At 46.1% G+C, this 23,083-nt stretch overlaps 1 protein-coding gene across 10 annotated transcripts in view; it reads left to right on the forward strand.

The window, feature by feature from the left end:
- Window positions 1-23,083, forward strand: part of LOC119951896 (muscleblind-like protein 3) — a 160,944-nt gene that overhangs the window by 49,521 nt on the left and 88,340 nt on the right. Inside the window, exons 1-2 of one of the 10 annotated variants that reach the window (XM_038775258.1) lie at window positions 13,869-13,906; window positions 15,129-15,222. The exons of 8 other annotated variants lie outside the window; for them this stretch is intronic. In XM_038775258.1, the coding sequence (XP_038631186.1) occupies window positions 13,884-13,906; window positions 15,129-15,222 (117 nt within the window). In that variant the 5' untranslated portion in view covers window positions 13,869-13,883. Of the gene's footprint in view, window positions 1-13,839; window positions 13,907-15,128; window positions 15,223-23,083 lie in introns of those variants that run through there. One more of the 10 variants, XM_038775260.1, reaches the window with a different exon arrangement.

Below are 23,083 nucleotides of genomic sequence, written 5' to 3' on the forward strand. Positions count from 1 at the left end.
ACGGGGAGAAAGTGCAAGCTCCATACAGACAGTCATCGTAGGTTGGAATCGAACCCAGGTCCCTGGTGGTGTGAGGCAGCAGTGCTAACCATTGTGCCCCCATTCTGCCCCTAGCGGCACTAATCCCTGACTGGGAATGCGCTGCCAAGGCTGCAATTAGCTGCAGATCCAACACTGAGGAACTCCGACAAGTGGAGTTCTTAAGTGCAGGAAGAGCGGCGCCCCGATCGTTCGACCCTCTGACTCGATGCCCAGACCCTCCTAACAGCCCAACTCACCTGTTGGGAGTTTCTTGAGCCCACCACCCCACCTCATACCGACAGGGCATACCCGGGCCCGATCCCCAGCATGGACAAAATGTCAACTTGGCACCTTTGTACTAGCACCCAGGCACCCTGCCAACCTGGCAGTGCCTGGGTGGCACTGCCAGGATGCCAGGTGGTATACCAAAGTGCCCAGATGGCACCAGCAGTGTCAGGCCATCCTGGCCAGAGGCTGACACTCAGGGCCTCCGGTCTCCGGGGGACCCTCCCAAGTGACGTTTCACCTGGTCCCCGTTTGTGCGGACGAGTGCTGAACAGCTCCCGGGTTGGGTCACCTCAGTGACGCTGATAGATTCAGGGTGGCCGTTCAATCTGGAGGCAGCATAGCTAAAGTGAGCTTTTAAGCTCTTTTAGCTATGCGAGCCTGGGTCCTGGTCATTGTGGGTAGGATCCAAATCTCAACATCTCAAGACGTTGGGATCTACCAGCCGAGTCCTGTCCCATTTCCAGTGGGAAGCGACCAGTAAATCTCGCCCAATATCTCCAATTAACTACTACTCAGGGAACCCTCTCAATATAAATAAAAATCCATTTGCCCAAATTTTTCAATGCTTTAATTGCAGCTCTGGCTCCAAAAAGCCTAGCTGTCTTTCAAACCAGGTTCTTTAAAAACACTGCTGCAGCAATGCGTACACTAACCCAGGCGTTCAACCTTTACTGCACCAAATACTTATAGTATAATATATCTGAAATTCCTCCATTCATCACATTTTCCTCCCGCTCTCCAGAGGGTCCTGCCGCTCCCCCATCGTGATCGTTCTCCCCCTCTGGCGGCGAAGGCTTGCCACTATTGTTGGTCACCTGGAGACCGAGAGCACATTACCTGCCCCTGAGGCTATGGCACTCATTACTTGACCCCTGTTCCCTGATTGTTTGGGAGCAGCACCAGACTTTGGTCAGTCACCCCACTCTCTTACCAATGTCAGTTTTCTCGTTGCCTCCGAAGCCACAGCCCGCAGCCCAAAAACATACCACCTTCAGAATAAAAACCCTCAATAAAGCTTCCAACACAACATTAAATCTCTCCAATAAGAACCTTGACCTCAACAAATTGACCCCTTTAATAACTTGACCCCCCCCCTTTTGCACTTTAAGAACTTGTCCCTTCCCCCCTCGTCCAGCTCTCCGATTTTCCCTCATAGAAAAAGGCATAAATACAGGATGTTAGTCTCCATTCTGCAGTGTCAAATATCAGCCTATCAAATTTTCAGGCTGTTAGCTTTAATGATTTGAATCAGTGTCGTTAATATTTCGGGTATTTCCAAAACCGCGCAGGAGGAGGTGTGTTGACTTGTTACGCGAATATAAAAATGAACTGCCAGTTTGAAATATAATCAGCATCCAACGCAAAGACTTAAACTCCCACGCGCAGCCCATATCACCTATTTTATCTCTGCACTCAGTTTTTTTTCGTCTTTACTCCTTCATGGGATGTGGGTGTTACTGGCAAGGGCAGCATTTTTAACCCATCACCAATGAACTGAGTGGCTTGTCAGACTATTTCAGAGGGCATTTAAGGATGATCCACATTACTGTGGGTTTGGAGTCAGAGCCGCAGATTTCCTTCCCTAAAGGACATCAGTGAACCAGATAGTTCCATTGATAGTGTCGTGGTTCAAATTTAAACACCATGGCGGGATTTGAACTCATGTCCTCAGTACATTACCTTGGGTCTCTGGATTACTAGTCCAGTGACATTACCATCATCTCCCGTAAGGGTAATAAGGTACTAGTAAGTAACAACCTTCAGCAGCTGCGCCTTTGCTGATGTTCAGTTTATTCTACTCCTAGTTCAAAATCATCCTTTATCTTAAACATAATTACCTAGGAGAGTATAAAATAAGCAACTTTTGGCAAAACAGCACTTCTTCAAACATTGTTGTGCTGGGATGCAGTGTCTAACAATTAGCTATTTGTATTTGGGTATTTCAATATTTTTGATTTGAATATGTACGGAAATGTTATAGCAATGTATTGGCTGTTCAGTGCAGATTAATTATTAATAAAACAGTTTCTATCAGGCCTTGATTGTAAACTGAGAGTATGCATAGCTTATTGCATCATTATAACCCAAATGTCTGACTACTATTTTGAGGTAAAGGAGAGGTATTATGTCATTGCATGTTTCTTAGATATTTATGGTCCCCCATAAATTTCCTGCTCTGTTTTACACTCACGTGGTTCTTCATTCCCGGGGCAAAATTTTTAAAGACAAGGAGAGAAGGGTTTGAGTACATGGTGGGGAGTTGGCTTGCGATGCCAACATCGTCATATCCACTTCTCGGTTTCATTTGGGTGGGTTTGAAGGTGAGGGAGGAAGCCCTGTCCAGCCATCGGGTAAGGCATATTATAACGAGCAATTTAATAAACAGAAAACTTATTCCAAGAGCTGTGTGGAATTCGCCAGGATCTGAGGAGAGTGCACAGTGGGAAAACTGGGAAGCCTTTGAACAGCAAAACTAAAGAGCTTCAGCATGGCCAGGCGAAAGGCAGCTGCTCGCAGTGCTTCTTCTCAAAGTGCAATCAGAGCCGAATAGGTTCCCTGGAGAAGGTGATGGTGAGCTGCCTTCTTGAACAGCTGCAGTGCAAGTCCATCATCCACAGTGCTGTTCGGGGGAGCTCCAGGATTTTTGCCCAGAAAGGGAATTGAGAAGGTGACCAAACAGGTGGATGAGGGTAAAGCAGTTGATGTGGTGTATATGGATTTCAGTAAAGTATTTGATGAGGTTCCCCACGGTAGGCTATTGCAGAAAGTACGGAGGCATGGGATTCAGGGTGATTTAGCAGTTTGCATCAGAAATTGTCTACCTGGAAGAAGACAAAGGGTGGTGGTTGATGGGAAATGTTCAGACTGGAGTCCAGTTACTAGTGGTGTACCACAAGGATCTGTTTTGGGGCCACTGCTGTTTGTCATTTTTATATATGACTTGGAGGAGGGCGTAGAAGGATGGGTGAGTAAATTTGCAGATGACACTAAAGTCGGTGGAGTTGTGGACAGTGCAGAAGGATGTTACAAGTTACAGAGGGACATAGATAAGCTGCAGAGCTGGGCTGACAGGTGGCAAATGGAGTCTAATGCAGAAAAGTGTGAGGTGATTCATTTTGGAAGGAATAACAGGAAGACAGAGATTGGTAAGATTCTTGGTAGTGTGGATGAGCAGAGAGATCTCGGTGTCCCTGTACATAGATCCCTGAAAGTTGCCACCCAGGTTGAGAGGGTTGTTAAGAAGGCGTACGGTGTGATAGCTTTTATTGGTAGAGGAATTGAGTTTCGGAGCCATGAGGTCATGTTGCAGTTGTACAAAACTCTGGTGTGGCCGCATTTGGAGTATTGCGTGCAGTTCTGGTCGCCGCATTATAGGAAGGATCTGGAAGCATTGGAAAGGGTGCAGAGGAGGTTTACCAGGATGTTGCTTGGTATGGAGGAAGATCTTATGAGGAAAGGCTGAGGGACTTGAGGCTGTTTTTGTTAGAGAGAAGGTTAAGAGGTGACTTAATTGAGGCATACAAGATGATCAGAGGATTAGATAGGGTGGACAGTGAGAGCCTTTTTCCTCGGATGGTGATGTCTAGCACGAGGGGACATAGCTTTAAATTGCGGGGAGATAGATATAGGACAGATGTCAGAGGTAGATTCTTTACTCAGAGAATAGTAAGGGTGTGGAATGCCCTGCCTGCAACAGTAGTGGACTCGCCAACACTAAACGCATTCAAATGGTCATTGGATAGACATATGGATGATAAGGGAATAGTGTAGATCGGCTTTAGAGGGGTTTCACGGTCGGCGCAACATCGAGGGCCGAAGGGCCTATACTGCGCTGTTATGTTCTATGTTCTATGTGATGTATCTCCAGGTCAGAATGGAGGGGAATCTACCTGAAGGGAGTAGGTGTCAGAAGAAAGATTTCAATACCATTATTCCAATTGCCTCCTGCACCTGAAAAAGAGAAGCTAAAGATCACAAAGTGAGCTGTGGACTTGGTGGGGTTAAGAAGTATTTGGTCCGAGGTGAACAAAATGAACAGGTGCAGGTTAATCTCAGAAGATAATTTAAAACTTCTGAATGTGACAACAACATTGTGTTGACTATCATAACGAATTAAAAGAGGGGTGGCACAGTAGCACAGTGGTGAGCACTGCTGCCTCACAGCGCTGAGGACCTGGGTTCGATCCTGGTCCCGGGTCACTGTCCGTGTGGAGTTTGTACATTCTCCCCATGTTTGCGTGGATCTCAGCCCCACAATCCAAAAATGTGCAGGTGAGGTGGATTGGCCACGCTAAATTGCCCCTTAATTGGAAAAAAATAATTGGGTACTCTAAACTTATTTAAAAGAAAAGAAAATCTTTCCTGCCAGTTCATTCATAAATTAATTACTGGAGAAGGAAAGCCCAAAATCGGTTTATCTTTCTGGTTCTCTCATGATACACTGATGATGACATTGTTGATTAATCACAGCAATCAATCCCTTATCAATTAGTCTGAACAGATCCAAACATCAGGTGAAGAAAAACTCCAGTAGCCAAGAGGGTTGGAAACCATTGATCCAAAATAATGTGTTCCTCCCACATTGTGCTTGTCAGGTGGCATGTCTCAATTTACTCTTAGACAGTATCCCAAATATTATTTTCTAGAAGAAATCTACTTTGATTTTGTACGTGACCCCTCTGTGCCCTTACCACTCACTAGCTGATGGTTCACAGTGTTCCCGAGCAGGGTTGCTCTGTAATTTGCTGCTGGGAGATGCAAGAGAGCTGGTCATAGTCATGGAGTCATACAGCACAGAAAAGGCCCATCGAGTCTGTGCCGGTGAAAAACAACCACCTAACTATTCTAATCCCATTATCCAGCACTTGGCCCATAGCCTTGTATGCCCTGGGATCGCAAATGCATATCTAAATGCTTCTCAAATGTTATGAGGGTCTCTGCCTCCACCACCTCTTCAGGTAGTGAGGTCTAAACTCCCACCACACTGTGGGTTAAAAAAAATTTTCCACACATTCCCTCTAAACCTCCCGTCCCTTACTTTAAATCTATTGTCATTGATCCCTCCACCAAGGGGAAAGTTTTTTCCTGTCTATTCTATAATAATTTTATACATCTGAATCATATCTCTCCTCCGTCTCCTCTGCTCCAAGGAAAACAATCCAAGTCTATCCAATCTCTCTTGATAACTCAAACTCTCCAGCCGAGGCAACACCCTGGCAAATCTCCTCTGGACCCTTTCCAGTACTATCCCATCCCTCCTGTAATGTGGATTCCAGAACTGCAGACCATACTCTAGCTGTGGCCTAACCAACGTTTTATACAGTTCCAGCATAACCTCCCTGTCCTTAAACTCTCTGCCTCAGCTAATAAAGGCAAATATACCATCTGTCTTCTCAACCACTGTATCCTGATAAATACTGATATACGCTGCCAGTTTATTTACTCTTTTAATGGGAAGCATCTGATTTTGTTTGAATTACATCTTATTACAGTTTTGTCAAGTTCATGAAATCATGGCGTTGGAAGCCCACAATCCACATGAAATAAATTGCTGCCAAGCTGGAAAACCAGTCCAACAAGCTGGGAATAAAAAATTCAGCTCTCTCTCTCACTCTCTCTCTCTCATGCCAACATTGAATTTAAGATCCCCCCCCCCCACCCCCCCCCCCCCCCCCCCCCCCCCCCAAGTTTATCCGCTGTATATTTTATGGTACGGTGGTAACAGGAGAAAGTATAATTTTCTCTGTGGAAGACTTTCAGGAAGTCACCTTTACAATTTTAGGTGGAAAGGTGATTACATAATTTTCCCTTTTACAATAATAATAATCTTTATTAGTGTCACAAGTAGGTTTACATTAACACTGGTTGGTATGACAACTGCTCGGTCCAAGATCGCAAGAAACTGCAGAGTGTGGTGAACTCAGCCCAATGCATCACACAGGTTTGCCACCCTCACATTGATTCTGTTTACACCTTCCGCTGCCTCAGGAAGGCAGACAGAATTATCAGAAACTCCACCCACTCAGGAATTGCCTTCTTCCAGACCCTTCCATCAGGCAGAAGGTACAGAAGTCTGAAGACCCGCACATCCAGACATAGGAATAGCTTCTTCCCCACAGCTACAAGACTCCTCAACGACTCCCCCTCAGACTGATCTGTTACCTGTAAGAACATTATTCATGACGCCCTATGCTGCTCTTGCTCATGTATTTGCTTTGTTTGGCCCCTTGATCCGCACTGTAATCAATCACTGTTTGTCGATGTACTCTGTTGATTATTCTTTTTCTCTTCTATGTACGTACTGTGTATGTTCCGTTGGCCGCAGAAAAATACTTTTCACTGTACTTTGTACATGTGACAATAAAATCAAATCAAAAATAAAATAAAATCAATGAAGTTACTGTGGAAAATTCCCTAGTCGCCACACTCCGGCGCCTATTTGGGTACAGTGAGGGAGAATTCAGAATGTCCAATTCACCTAACCTGCACGTCTTTCGGGACTTGTGGGAGGAAACCGGAGCATCCGGAGGAAACCCACGCAAACATGGGGAGACGTGCAGACTCTGCGCAGACAGTGACCCAAGCTGGAAATCGTACCTGGGTCCCTGGCGCTGTGAAGCGACAGTGCTAACTACTGTGCTACCGTGCCCTTGTAGTCACTATTTCTTGTATTTTTACATTCGTCTCTTTGAGGGAGCAGCAGATTATAATGAAACGATTGACAGGCTGATTACCAGTCTGACAGGGGGTGGCACTTTGGTTATTTTTGTATCTTCAGATTCTTCCCATGGAGAATAGTTGTGAAGAAATGGAAGGATTGACAGGCTGATTTTGACAGTCTGACAGCTTGGGATGTGAACATTCCATCCATGGCCATCATTGTCTTGGCACCAACACCTATTTCCATTTGTCTGAACTATCTGGAATGAGCAACAGGAATATTTCCTGGTTCAGCGATGGGAATGCTACACTGAACCAAAAGCTAGCTTCTGGTAAAGAAAGAGTTTTATTTCTATACACCTTTCAGAACCTCAGGATGCCCCCAAAGCACACCCCTTCCAATTTAGCTTTTCTGAAGCGTACTCACTGTTGTAGGAAACGCAGTGGACAGTTTGCATCCAGCAAGATCCCACAAAACAGCAATTAAATGATTGACCAGTTAATCTGGTTCTATGGTTTTGCTTGAAGGATAAATGTTGACCAGGATACCAGATCGCTCTCCCCTGCTTTTCATGGGATCTTTCTCATTCACCCAAGAGGGTAGAAGGAGACTCCTTCTTGGCTGACAAAAGACATCTCCATTTGTGTTATCTCTGATGATGCTCTGGAGAGGGGTTTGAGCCCTTGACCCTTTGACACAAGATGTCAAAATGCCGCACCCGAGCTATTGTCGACACATGTAAATCTGCTTACTGTTCAGTTGCAGTTTGCCACAGTCGGCAACACTTCCATCTCTGCATCATAAGTCCAAGCCCTACTCCTGGACATCAGCAGGACAGAGTGGGCTGCCACTTTAGTACTGAGGGGGCGCTGTCTTTTGGATGAGGCTTTAAGCTGAGGCTGCGGTTGTAAAAGGTTCCATTCAACTGTTCGAAGAAAAGCAGGCACGTTCTCCAAAGGCATTTGATAAACATTTGTCTATCATCCAAAAAAGCGTTTAAATGGTCCTTCACCTAATTTGCTGACTTTGGGATCTTGCTGTGCACAAATTGCTTGTTGCACGTGAAAGAGTTATTTTTTTTAATATAATTTTTATTGGAATTTTTTACAGAAAATATAAAACGTAACGACAAACAATGAAATGCAACAAAATAACCCATAATAACTGTAACACCCCCAGACTGTATTGACGCATGTATCCCATCCCCCACCCCCCCCAACCCCAATGAACAACAGAAGAACTTAAAAATAAATTTAAATTAAATAAACAAACATAGTCATCGTTCCCCCCCCCCCCCCCCCCACACACCTTTTCCCTCCCCCTTCCCCCTTCCCCCCCAGCCCCCCCGGGTTGCTGCTGCTACTGTCCCCGTACCCTATCGTTGAGCCAGAAAGTCGAGAAAAGGTTGCCACCGCCTAAAGAACCCTTGTACCGACCCTCTCATGGCGAATTTGATCTTCTCTAGCTTAATGAAACCCGCCATGTCATTGATCCAGGTCTCCACCGTGAAAGAGTTATTGGCTGAGAAATGCCCTGCGATATTCTGAGGATGTGAAGCAAGTTCAAGTAAGTGGAAAGAAATTAAGGAAAAAGCTGTAGACCTGGAATGAAACCAGAGAGTGCCTGACGTGAAAGGAATGTTCATATGAGGATAAGATGAGGTGAGATGAAGTAGCTTACAGCAACAGGATGTCCTCCTTTTCTCTCGGTACTCTTGCGAGCTTACTTCATCTCCTCTTTTGTCATTCCGCTGCCTGAGATGGACATTGCGTATCGTAAGGACGTAGGAAATGGGAGCAAGAGGAGGCCATTTGGTGCTTTGTGCCTGCTCCAGCATTCAGTAACATCATGGCCAATCTGAATGTTCCATTTTTCTCTTTGCACCTCTATAACCCTCAACTTCCTTGTCAAGAAAAAAAATCAGTCTAACTCGGCCTCGGATATATTCTATGACCCAGCCTCCACTGCTTTCTGGGGTAGAAAATTCCAAAGCATAACCACCCTCTGAGAGAAGAAATTTCTCCTTATCTGCAACCTTATTTTTAAACTGTGCCCCCTCATTCTCGATTTGGATTCCATCTTCTCAGCTTCTACCCTGTCAAGCCCCCTCAGAACCGTACATGTTTCAGTAAAATTACCACTCACTCTTCTAAACTCCAACCATTGTAGGCCCAACCTGCTCAACCTTTCCTCATAAGAAAGCCCCTTCATCCTGGGAATCACTGTAGTGAACCTTCTATGAATCATTCTGCAGTTTTTCTTGTCTTTTAAAACCTTTTAAATAACTAGTTCACGAGCTGTTAAACCCATTGAATGTTTTATGGTCTCGCATTCCCCACTCCTCAGCACATCATTTGGTTAAATTCTTTAAAGTTAATGTCACTTTGTTTTCATATTCATAACATCTGAAAAATATAAACGGCAGGAAAAGCCTGTTTGCTCCATTCAACCTGTTCATTATGACTGTGTATCACTCAATGTGATGTAAAAAAACAGATGAATAAAATAGGAGAAATTCCTCTCCAACCATTTTGAGGTGATCAAACTTAGTCCAAGAGATCACTCTGACCCTGATTAATATCGTGCTGAACCCTACCTTTTTTTATAGGACGGTTTCTGCAGCCAGAAACCAGATCTGCTCTCAGTTCGAGGACTGTAATGAATCAACGTTAAACACATGAGCCCACTACTTGTTCCAAAGGTCCAGTATTCTCTTGTGAAAAAACACATCTAGCACAGTTCATGCCTGAGATTTTGACCCTGACTTCACGTTCACAGTTCTAATGATGATGAATGAGTACACACTGACTCATTAACCCTTTCCACTTTTCTCAATCTGATGGGCATGATACATGGTTTGAACATTTTCTATGAATTAATGAAGGATTTATGTATTCCAAACCTTCCACTTACAACTCGGATTAGAATGAACCGACTTAAATCGGACGCAAACAAGAGACTGAAATGAAATCCAAAACGGGAATTAGACTGGGATATCACTCAGTTTGGGTCAATTGATGTTGGACTGAGCAATCACTCAGGTCCTTTCCTTGGAGAATTTGCAATGGGTTTTTACCTACTCTGGAATATTGTCTGGACAATATTCAAGCACAGTGTATCATGCACCCCTTATCAAACCTGCCTGGTTTACATTCTCTTCAGTTGAGTAGTGACAGTAAAAAAAAACTATCCTCTATCTTCACATTGTCAGTAACTGCTATTGGTTTGTTTTCACCAGATGTGACACAGAAATATGTATTAGGCCAGTGGAAGATCTGGGGCGGGATTCTATGATCCTGAGGCTAAGTGTTGACGCCGTCGGAAACGCCGTCGTGTTTTTCGACGGCGTCACCATGGCCTCAGGATCAGCAATTCTGGCCCCTACAGGGGCCAGCACGGCACTGGAGCGGTTCACGCCGCTCCAGCTGCTGATCCTGGCGTCAACTGGGTGCCGCGGGGTCTGCGGAATCGCAATAGCACCGGCGCCAATGCGCGCATGCGCAGTGGCTTCCTTCAACGCGCCGGCCGTGACGCAGGACTACAGGGGCCGGTGCGGAAGAAAGGGGGCTCCCAGCCAGAGAGGCCGGCCTGCCGATCGGAGGGCCCCGATTGCAGGCCAGGCCACATAGGAGGCCCCCCCCTCCCCCACCCCACAGAATCGCGTGCCGGCGTCGGGTCGGGGCCGCGTGGCACGATTAGTGCCGGTTGCGGGATTCTCCGGCCCGGCCCCGGGCTGAGAGAATCCCGACCCCGCTGCTACATCTTGCTGACTTACATAGGCTGTGATTTCAGCCGGCGAGCAGCGCAAATGACCATTGACTTTAGCAGGACCGGAAAATCCCACCAATGGCCAATGGCAAGCCACTTCCAGTGCTGGGAAAACAGTCCTTGGCCCGGTGGGTGCTGGAAAATCCTGGCCACAGACTCCTGGTTTAACAATGACGTGAATTTAAAATGATCATCCTTGTTTTCAAATTTTCCCCCTTATTTCCCCCTTAGGGCAGCGCGATAGCACAACTGGATAGCACTGTGGCTTCACAGCGCCAGGGTCCCAGGTTCGATTCGCCGCTGGGTCTCTGTCTGTGCAGAGTCTGCACATTCTCCCAGTGTCTGCGTGGGTTTCCTCCGGGTGCTCTGGTTTCCTCCCACAGTCTAAAGACGTGTAGGTTAGGTGGATTAATCATGAGAAATTGCCCTGTGACCAAAAAGGTTAGGAGGGCTTACTGGGGTTACGTGGATAGGGTGGAAGTGAGGGTTTAAGTGGGTCAGTGCAGACTCGATGGGCCGAATGGCCTCTTTCTGCACCATATGTTCTATGTAACTGTCACCAGCCATGCCACTCACTGAGATATCTGTGCGCCTTGGCCATTCATAATTTGAACTGCTCTACCAATTGGCAATGCCTTCAACCCCAATCTCTGGAAGCTTCTCCAATCCATTTTTCGTTTAAGGCAGTCCTTTAAAACCTACCTCTTTTACTAAGATCACCCATCTCCTTATGTGGTTGCCTCTATGTCAGATTTTGACTGAGAATGCTTCTTTGAAGTGCCTCGGGATGTTTCATGTGTTTAAAGGGTAAATGTGGGTTGATGCAGTTGTCTGATGGCTTAGGTGTATGAGGCGTGTGCATATGTATGGTTATTGTGTTGCCATGTTCATGGGGAGTTGGAGGGTATGTTGTTAAGCCATCCCTGTGACTACGTTACTTACCTAGCCCCAGTCGACAGGTTTAGTTGGATCGCGCTCAATGAAGTGAAAGGTAAGTTTCCAAACGAAAGCCAGATCTTATTTAAATACTTGAGTTTAAATCAAACTGCTCGCTTCTTAAGGCACTCAAGTGGTTAATACGATATATTTGTTATGATATATAATGACTTTGAGTGTGCCATTATGGTTGATTTCCTTGCATTTTTATATATATATATATATATAAATGCAGTCTTTGATTGACTGCAGCATCTTTTCACTCAAATATTTGTCCTCTTTTCTGTGATTGACAAGCTGCTGCATATTTCCGTGGGCATTAACATTCCAGAATTGGTGGCATTTCTCTCGGATTAAGCCCTCGGCCATGGGTTCAGATCAGCAACTGTAAAATCCTTTTTTTATTAGTGAGCTTGTTGCACTCATCTGCTAATTTGTTACAGTTTGCCATTATATCCCCTTCGGTATTTTCTTCGCGCTGTTGAAGTGTTCTATATCTCCACGGAGACTGCATCAATGTCCAATTAAACAGATCAATGGCTGCTGCTTTAATGACAAAGTCAACATATCCTCCATCTTTACAACAAAACCTGGATAATGCTTCAACAAATCTGAAGAAAGACCATTTTTAATGCCCCGATTATTTTCCCTGCTGGGTTACTCAGTGCAGTGTCCCAACACTAATCTTTAATTCTTGTAGATTCCCGACCAATTCCTGGAGGATTGGAAACTTTATTTGCATAACTTAGATTGGCAGTTCAGTGCAGTATTGAAGGAATTCTCTCTCAGCACATATGCCATCTTTAACCATTATCTGTCTGCTCAGGCAGTTGGTAAGACTCCCAGAGTACAGCATGCAGAAGAGCAGGAGCATTGTCCTCTCTAATGATTGTCTCTCAACTGACACCACCAATGCAAATGACATGGTCATTTATCTAACCACTGTCTGTGGTATGGTGTAGTTAGAGCAAAATTCGGCCACTCGGCCCATCGAGCCAGCTCCGCCAAAATATCATGGCTGATATTTTTCTCATCTCCATTCTCCTGACTTCTCCGCATAACCCCTTATTAATCAAGAACCTATCTATCTCTGCCTTAAAGACACTCAGTGATTTGGCCTCAACAGCCTTCTGCAGCAGAGTTCCACAGATTCACCACCCTCTGGCTGAAGAAATTCCTCCTCATCTCTGGGGAGATTTGAAGGATCATCCCTTTATTCTGAGATTGAGTCCTCTGATTCTAGTTTTTCCTCCCAAGTGGAAACATCGTCTCCACATCCACTCTATCCAGGCGTTGCCGTAGCCTGTAAGTTTCAATAAGATCTACCCTCATCCTTCTCAACTCCAAAGCACAGACCCAGAGTTGTCAACCGTTCCTCATACGACAAGCTCTTCCGCCCAGGGATCATTCTTGTGATCCTCCTCTGGACCCTTTCCAAGGCCTGCACATCCTTTCGTCGATACGGGGCACACAGCTGCTCACAACACTCCCAAATGGAGTCTAACCAGAGCCTAATACAGCCGCAGAAGTACATCCAGTAGTTTGCAGGATGACTGCCATGTTATGTATTGTATCAGCGTCGTATCACTTCCATATGCGTCACAGGATTATGGGTGCCGACCCCATTCCCGAACACCAAATCTAGGCTAAGGCTCCAGTACAGTACTGAGTGAGTGCTGCTCTGTTGGTGGTGCTGTCTTTCATGTGAAATATTAAACCAAGACTTTGCTCTCTTGGCGGGGAGGGGGGGGGGGGGGGGGGGGGGCTGTAAAATACTCTATTTTAAAGAAGAGCCGGAATGTTCTCCCTGGAATCCTGGTCTGATAATTATCATTCAAAAATATTGCGGATGCTGGAAATCTGAAATGAAAATAGGAAATGCTGGAAAAGCTCCGCAGGTCCGGCAGCCTCTGTGACGAGAGAGACCGAGGAGGAATTTTGCTTCCATGTCATGGCTGGGCCGGAAAATGCAGCGAGCCGTTCAAAAGTCCACTGACTTCAGTGGGTCTGGGAAATCCCACTGGCAGGACTGTCTGTAGAATATTGCCCAGAGTTAATGTTTTGAATCCAATATGTCTCTCCTTCAAAGAAGAATGTTTCATTTAGAACATTCAAAGATACTTCATATTGGACTCGCAACATTATCTCTCTTTCTCTCTCCACAGATTCTGCCAGACCTGCGGAGATTTTCCAGCCCTTGCTGTGTTATATGTCATGGAAACAAATTATCCGGTAATTATCATATTGCTGTTTACGGGAGCTTGCTGTGCATTTTGGCTGCCGTGTTCTATGAAATTACAAGTGACTGCACTTCAAAAGTGTTTCAATAATTGTAAAATGCTTCGGGATGTCCTGAGGTCATAGAAGCTTTCTAGAAATACAAGACCTTTTCATTCTTCACTCTTCCTCAGATCTCTTCTAGTTTAATTGATAGTCTACGTTTGCATCTAAAATACATCACAACAGCAAGAGATTACCACAGAACAAAGCCTGAATGAACTTTACTTTGCTCTCAATCCCCTTTGCCCCGCCCCATGACCCTTTAGGCTCAAGCCCCAGTATTGTGAATACAGAGGTTGTTTCAGCTGCCCACGTGTCATGTAACTGCAGCCTGTGGCCTTTTGACTGGGAGCAATCCAAAGCACAATTGCCCATTTGATTGGTCTGTAAATTGACCAGTTGCCAAAAGGCGGCCAATCCTTGTTTTGCCGTGCGTAAAACAAATGAGGTAAATCTATGTATTCCAAGTGTTTGAAAAAATTCAGAAGGACATTGTTTAAAAATAGGATTTTAACTCGGGGGTTTTGAGTCCTGACGCTCTGCAGATGAGCACAGGGCATCCTGGAAAAGGTAAGAATTCTGCAAGTGAGAGACTGGGCTTTTAAAAATTTTAATTTGGAATATTTGCAGACACTAAGAATCAGCAGGAGGGTGGTGTAAGTTAGAAGACTTTTTTCACACAGTGAATAAGTCAAAGATGGAATCCACAACAAGGTACACTAGAGGCAGAGACTATTAAAGGATATTAAAACGTGATGGGTAAATGAAATTAATATGCAGATCAGCCATGATCGAATTAAATGGCAGAACAAGCTTAAGGGGCTCAACCGCGTACTTGTGCTATGATGATGAAAATTTTAAAGAGACTCCATGCAGCTGGTAGCAAAGACAAATTCAGATAGCTTATAAATATTTTATACCACATATATAGATTAACTATTAAGGTTCATACCTAGTTAGTTTCTAAAACTGGCGTTTTGCTAAACCTGGAGTATTGTGTACAGGTTCGGTCTCCTTACCCAAGAAAGGATATACTTGCCAGAGCTGCAGCAAAGGTTCACCAGACTGATTCTGGGGTGGCGGGATTGTCCTATGGGGCGAGATTGAGGAAACTGGGCCTATGAGTTTAGAAGAATGAGAGGTGATCTAATTAAAACATACTAAATTTATACAGGGCCTTACAGGATAGATGCAAGAAGGACGTTTCCGCTGGCTGGGGAACCAGGAGACACGGTCTCAGAATAAGCGGCAAGCCATTTGGGACTGAGGTGAGGAGGAATTTATTCACGCAAGAGGGTGGTAGATCTGTCTACCCCAAAGGGGTGTGGAGGCTCAATCATTGAGTATGTACCAGTCAGAGCTCAATAGATTTCTCGAGTTTAAAGATACAAAGATATAGGGATAGCAAGTGAAAATGGCATTGAAGTAGCTACGATCTAGTTGAATGGTGGAGCAGGCTCGAGGAACCAAATAGCCCACTCCTGTTTCTATGGTCCCATGTTCTATTGCCTTTTAATATTCTTCCATGCTTTAAGAAATGTATGTGTTTTCTTTACTTTCCCAGTTCCAGTGTTCCTGTTATTTACAGGACTTTGTAGGTTTATTTATACAAGCTCCTCTGTTTCCAGTAACTTCTGAAAAGCTACTCTGATATGGTCGCTGAAGACAAGTCGGATGTGAGCAGTTGAGGGACTCCTATCCCTCTCGGTATCTGCCTACCTCTGTTCGAAATGAAGCCATCGAGTGATGGGCACTGCCTCCCTGTTACAGCATGGCTGGGCTAGGGCGCTCAACCTCAGTAGTACCTCTTCTTCAGCTTCTCTGTCTGCCCCGATGATGGGATGCTTATCGCTGCCAACTTCATGCCTTGAATGCTGGCCGAACGATTGGTCAATGGTGTCGACACTTAACTGGCTCCTGAAAATACTCTGTTGCATCACCACCTTGTTCAGAGCAACCTGGTGGGCCAGAATTTTATGTTGTTTCAGCGGGCAAGCGTCCGATCTGAAATCACGTTAGAAGGCATCGGGCAAGTGTCACGATATCATCCCGCTCACATGCAACATTATGGTTGGTGGGCAGACATGCGCAGGAGCCGGAAGCTTGCCCACCAACAATTAATTGGGCAATTAAACCCTTCAACCACCAAATAGAGTGGAATTTTATGTTGCCTATGTGATTTAGCCCTCGTCTCATGTGCAACACAGGCAGACAGCCAATCTGATATTTTGTCATTTTTAATCCAAGGGGACAGGAACGTTTTGCTGCGTGAGTTGTTGCTGCTACTTTATTTCATCCCTTTTCCCCTGGTTTCTGATGAAGTATTTAGAATAGAATAGAACAGTACAGCACAGAACAGGCCCTTCGGCCCTCGATGTTGTGCCGAGCAATGATCACCCTACTTAAACCCACGTAACCACCCTATACCCGTAACCCAACAACCCCCCCCATTAACCTTACACTACGGGCAATTTAGCACGGCCAATCCACCTAACCCGCACATCTTTGGACTGTGGGAGGAAACCGGAGCACCCGGAGGAAACCCACGCACACACGGGGAGGACGTGCAGACTCCACACAGACAGTAACCCAGCCGGGAATCGAACCTGGGACCCTGGAGCTGTGAAGCATTGATGCTAACCACCATGCTACCGTGAGGCCCATTTGCATTGTTAGTTTTGTTTTGAGGACTCATTTTGTTTTGCCAACTCTCTTCGAGCATTTCTGCTATTTGCAGTCTTCGGTGTTTGGGCTTTTCCATCTGCATTTCAGCAGCTGGGATTGTGTACTCCATTGGGGAGGGGGGCTCCTTTGAAGAGGAATAGAACATAGAACATAGAACGATACAGCGCAGTACAGGCCCTTCGTCCCTCGATGTTGCACCGACATGGAAAAAATCTAAAGGGCATCTAATCTACACTATGCCCTTATCATCCATATGCTTATCCAATAAATTTTTAAATGCCCTCAATGTTGGCGTGTTCACTATTGTTGCAGGTAGGGCATTCCACGGCCTCACCACTCTTTGCGTAAAAAACCCACCTCTGACCTCTGTCCTATATCTATTACCCCTCAATTTAAGGCTATGTCCCCTCGTGCTAGCCACCTCCATCCGCGGGAGAAGGCTCTCGCTGTCCACCCTATCTAACCCTCTGATCATTTTGTATGCCTCTATTAAGTCACCTTCTTCTCTCTAACGAAAACAACCTCAAGTCCATCAGCCTTTCCTCATAAGGTTTTCCCTCCATACCAGGCAACATCCTGGTAAATCTCCTCTGCACCCGTTCCAAAGCTTCCACGTCCTTCCTATAATGAGGCGACCAGAACTGTACGCAATACTCCAAATGCGGCCGTACTAGAGTTTTGTACAACTGCAACATGACCTCATGGCTCCGGAACTCAATCCCACTACCAATAAAGGCCAACACACCATAGGCCTTCTTCACAACCCTATCAACCTGGGTGGCAACTTTCAGGGATCTATGTACATGGACACCGAGATCCCTCTGCTCATCCACACTACCAAGAATTTTACCATTAGCCAAATATTCCGCATTTCTGTTATTCTTTCCAAAGTGAATCACCTCACACTTCTCCACATTAAACTCCATTTGCCACCTCTCAGCCCAGCTCTGCAGCTTATCTATGTCCCTCTGTAACCTGCAACATCCTTCCGCACTGTCTACAACTCCACCGACTTTAGTGTCGTCTGCAAATTTACTCACCCATCCTTCTGCGCCCTCCTCTAGGTCATTTATAAAAATGACAAACAGCAACGGCCCCAGAACAGATCCTTGTGGTACGCCACTCGTAACTGAACTCCATTCTGAACATTTCCCATCAACTACCACTCTCTGTCTTCTTTCAACTAGCCAATTTCTGATCCACATCTCTAAATCACCCTCAATCCCCAGCCTCCGTATTTTCTGCAATAGCCGACCATGGGGAACCTTATCAAACGCTTTACTGAAATCCATATACACCACATCAACTGCTCTACCCTCGTCTACCTGTTCAGTCACCTTCTCAAAGAACTCGATAAGGTTTGTGAGGCATGACCTACCCTTCACAAAACCATGCTGACTGTCCCTAATCATATTATTCCTATCTAGATGATTATAAATCGTATCTTTTATAATCCTCTCCAAGACTTTACCCACCACAGACGTTAGGCTCACCGGCCTATAGTTACCAGGGTTATCTCTACTCCCCTTCTTGAACAAAGGGACCACATTTGCTATCCTCCAGTCCTCTGGCACTATTCCTGTAGCCAATGATGACCTAAAAATCAAAGCCAAAGGCTCAGCAATCTCTTCCCTGGCTTCCCAGAGAATCCTAGGATAAATCCCATCCGGCCCCGGGGACTTATCTATTTTCACCTTGTCCAGAATTGCCAACACTTCTTCCCTACGCACCTCAATGCCATCTATTCTAATAGCCTGGGTCTCAGCATTCTCCTCCACAATATTATCTTTTTCTTGAGTGAATACTGACGAAAAGTATTCATTTAGTATCTCGCTTATCTCCTCAGCCTCCACACACAACTTCCCACCACTGTCCTTGATTGGCCCTACTCTTACCCTAGTCATTCTTTTATTCCTGACATACCTATAGAAAGCTTTTGGGTTTTCCTTGATCCTACCTGCCAAAGACTTCTCGTGTCCCCTCCTTGCTCGTCTCAGCTCTCTCTTTAGATCCTTCCTCGCTTCCTTGTAACTATCAAGCGCCCCAACTGAAACTTCACGCCTCATCTTCACATAGGCCTCCTTCTTCCTCTTAACAAGAGATTCCACTTCTTTGGTAAACCACGGTTCCCTCGCTCGACCCCTTCCTCCTTGCCTGACTGGTACGTACTTATCAAGAACATGCAATAGCTGTTCCTTGAACAAGCTCCACATATCCAGTGTGCCCAACCCTTGCAGCCTACTTCTCCAACCAACACATCCTAAGTCATGTCTAATGGCATCATAATTGCCCTTCCCCCAGCTATAACTCTTGCCCTGCGGGGTATACTTATCCCTTTCCATCACTAACGTAAAGGTCACCGAATTGTGGTCACTGTTTCCAAAGTGCTCACCTACCTCCAGATCTAACACCTGGCCTGGTTCATTACCCAAAACCAAATCCAATGTGGCCTCGCCTCTTGTTGGCCTGTCAACATATTGTGTCAGGAAACCCTCCTGCACACATTGTACAAAGAATGACCCATCTAATGTACTCGAACTATATCTTTTCCAGTCAATATTTGGAAAGTTAAAGTCTCCCATAACAACTACCCTGTTACTTTCGCTCTTTTCCAGAATCATCTTCGCCATCCTTTCCTCTACATCCCTAGAACTATTAGGTGGCCTATAGAAAACTCCCAACAGGGTGACCTCTCCTTTCCTGTTTCTAACCTCAGCCCATACTACCTCAGAAGAAGAGTCCCCATCTAGCATCCTTTCCGCCACCGTAATACTGTCCTTGACTAGCAGCGCCACACCTCCCCCTCTTTTGCCCCCTTCTCTGAGCTTACTAAAACACCTAAACCCCAGAACCTGCAACAACCATTCCTGTCCCTGCTCTATCCATGTCTCTGAAATGTCCACAACATCGAAGTCCCAGGTACCAACCCATGCTGCCAGTTCCCCTACCTTATTTCGTATACTCCTGGCATTGAAGTAGACACACTTCAAACCACCTACCTGAACACTGGCACCCTCCTGCGAAGTCAAATCTGTGCTCCTGACCTCTATACTCTCAATCTCCCGTACCCCAAAACTACAATCCAGGTTCCCATGCCCCTGCTGAATTAGTTTAAACCCCCCCAAAGAGCACTTACAAATCTCCCCCCCAGGATATTGGTGCCCCTCAGGTTCAGATGTAGACCATCCTGTCTATAGAGGTCCCACCTTCCCCAGAAAGAGCCCCAGTTATCCAGAAATCTGAATCCCTCCCACCTGCACCATCCCTGTAGCCACGTGTTTAATTGCTCTCTCTCCCTATTCCTCATCTCACTATCACGTGGCACGGGCAAACAACTCTGTTTGTTCTCGCTCTGAGCTTCCATCCTAGCTCCCTAAAGGCGTGCCTGACATCCTTGTCCCCTTTCCTACCTATGTCGTTAGTGCCAATGTGGACTACGACTTGGGGCTGAATAGAGGGGCAGAAAGGAGAGAAGGCCAGATATTCATAGGCAGTTTTGCGGAAAAAGGCAGAGGCACGGAGTGCATAGCAGGGAGAGCGAGGCGGAAGGGCACTTGCCAAGCAAGGGCACTGGATTCAGGTGCAATGCACATCACCATGCACACTAATCTTGGCTGCCACCTCTGATCAGGCCTTCTTTGTTTGGTGTGGTGACCTCCTCTTGCCATCCCATGGTTCGAGGATGTTCCGCCTGGCACACACTGCCTCCACAAAAGTGCACAGCCACATGTCTGGAAAGTGTTGGGACAGAGTCCCCACCGATATCGCCCTCGCTGGAAACTAAACTGTTGCTACTTTTTACCGTCTCTCCTGGACAGCTCCCTGAGGCTCCTCAACAACTCCCAGCAGCCTTCGGGCTGAATTAAAATCCCATGGCAGGTCCCCATTGGACCCAGTGTCCACCAGGACCCCGGTGCGCCAGTGCCATGTTGTGTTTCACGTTGGCCAGCCCTTAATTGGCCAGCCATCGTGAAATTGCGTTTGTGTTCCGATCGCAGCCAGAAGCAGAAATTGCAACTGTTTACGGGCCCACCAACCGTGCGCACACGTGTGTGTGTAAAATTCAGGCCAAAATCCCCCACATATGTCAGCCTCTCTGAGCACCAATGTTAACTCGCATATAGCCAGCGAGCAAGTCTAGCACTTGAATGAGCGGTGGGGAAGGAGGAATCCGAGGCCCAGATTGTCCCCAGATGAAGGATTGATACAGAGGCTGGCAGGAATTGCAGCACATAGACTGTCCTCGCATCTCAAGCATATGTGGATGGTCAGAAGCTGGCAGGGAAGAGTTATCAGGTTTTGATGTAAAGGTGGGTGTAATGAATGAATATTATTCATGGCTTCCCATTTGCTAACTTTGTGCCTGCCATTGTCCGTATGCCCTCATGCTGCTCAGTGACTGCGATTTATTGCCACCCTGACACTGGTCTCAATTCCAGTTAACCTCAGTTTACTGGCGCCTGGTTCCTGTCCAGTTTCGATGGGTTAATTGATGGATGCAATCTGATGGGACAGAACTCGCTGTGACCCAAAAAAATATAGAGTATGGGAATGTTTGCTGGGAAAGCAATGGAACTGAAGACACAGTTTAACCACACTCTCCGATTATCGCAGGCTCATTTTGCTATTCTGTTAAGATTCTTCCCCCTCGTGTGTGTTTGTGTGTGCCAACATTCTCCACCTGAAAAAACAAGCAATTGGCCTATTTCCCTGGGTCCTGATGAGTCAGGTTGTTAAGAGATATGTGAGAAAGTGACTTTGGATTTCTCTTTCCTTACTGTGTGAAGATGTTAACCAGCTCTGTACCTTACTGAGAATGCTGCAACTTTGAATATTATTTATTCAATCTAGTAAAGCAACAAGAGCTTACAGCCTGGAAGAAAATTATGGCTTGAAAACTGCCCTATATAGCCCATGACATTTAAAAACAATTGGTTACGCTGTAAGTGCAGTAAAATATTTTTTATTAAAACGTTTATTATAACTCAAGTGCCAGCTTGACTGGATTGGCAGAACTCTCAGCTCTGAATCATAGGTTCAAGGCTTGTGCACATAAGCTATGGCCTAAATTTTACCATCCCGCCTGTTGCGGGAATCGAAGGACATGCAAAAGATCCGGTGACCTCGGCAGATATTTCCGGTCTTAGGGCGGACAGGACTGGAAAATCATGCCCGATGTCTGGAATTTCGGGCAGGGTTTTCCTGTGAACTTTGGGTCCTTGACATGGGGACAAATGCAAGTCCAGAGCCCACACGTGCTGGTAGTGAAACCGACAGAGGAGTCTTCCTGGAGGAATCCCAGAATTGGCTTCCTCTGCCCTCGTTGACAGGTTAAGGCTGGCGTGCTGGCTCGTGATGCTGCAGGCCCACACAGAGAAGCAGCAGTTCTGGGCAACGCCACCTGGGAGAGGTGGGAGGTGTTGAAGGAGTAGGGAGGTTTGAGGGCTACACCATTCTCGGTCACTTAGCCACAAAGAGGAAATGTAAGGAGAGCCAAAAGGATTAGTGTTGTCGGACTGAGGAGAAAAGACCCTCCTGCAGTGAAGGGCTCTGCTGTCTACCTCATTGAAAAGAGCTTCTGGCTCCAGTGCCTCCCTGGATTGTGGTAGGGTGACTGCCCCTACTGAGCTGACTGTCTTTGCATGGGGGGAGTGGGGGCGTGTTCTGCCATCAGCCAACAATTGGTGAGGCTCATAGAATTGCCTCTAATTGGGAATTTAACTATGTTAACCATATTTGTGAAATGGGCAGCCGATCCAGATCTCTGGCTTACCCTGAGGAATCATAGAATCTCTATACTGCTGAAGCAGGCCATTCAGCCTACTGAGTCTGCACTGACTCTGAAAGAACACCTAGGCACACTCACCCGACTATTACCCTAACCCCACCTCACCATTGAACACTAAAGTTTTGGACACTAAGGGGCAATTTAGCATGGCCAATCCACCTAACCTGCACATCTTTGAACTGTGGGAGGAAACCCACACAGTCACGAGGAGACTGTGCAAACGCCTCATAGTCACCCAAGCCCGGATTTGAACCCAGGTCCCTGGCGCTGTGCGGCAGCAGTGCTAATGACTGCACCATCTTGCCGGCAATGGAAGTGCCCTGGTTGCAGGAATGCATCAGAGAGCCAATCCCAATGCACTTCCCTGGTATTTTCCCCCCTCCACCCCCTTGCCTCTGAGCATGTGAGCACAAGGCCAGGAAAAAACAGCCCTTTATTGAGAGACTGCTACACTGTTTCAAGTACAGTTGTTTTGATAATCTTTATTGTTACAAGTAGCCTTACATGAACACTGCAAAGAAGTTACTGTGAATAGCCCCTAGTCGCCACATTCCGGCGCCAGTTCAGCTACACAGAGGGAGAATTCAGAATGTCCAAATTACCTAACAGCACGTCTTTCGGGACTTGTGGGAGGAAACCGGAACACCCGGAGGAAA

The sequence above is a fragment of the Scyliorhinus canicula genome, chromosome 17, assembly GCF_902713615.1.
Source record: "Scyliorhinus canicula chromosome 17, sScyCan1.1, whole genome shotgun sequence".
Classification (NCBI taxonomy): Eukaryota; Metazoa; Chordata; class Chondrichthyes; order Carcharhiniformes; family Scyliorhinidae; genus Scyliorhinus; species Scyliorhinus canicula.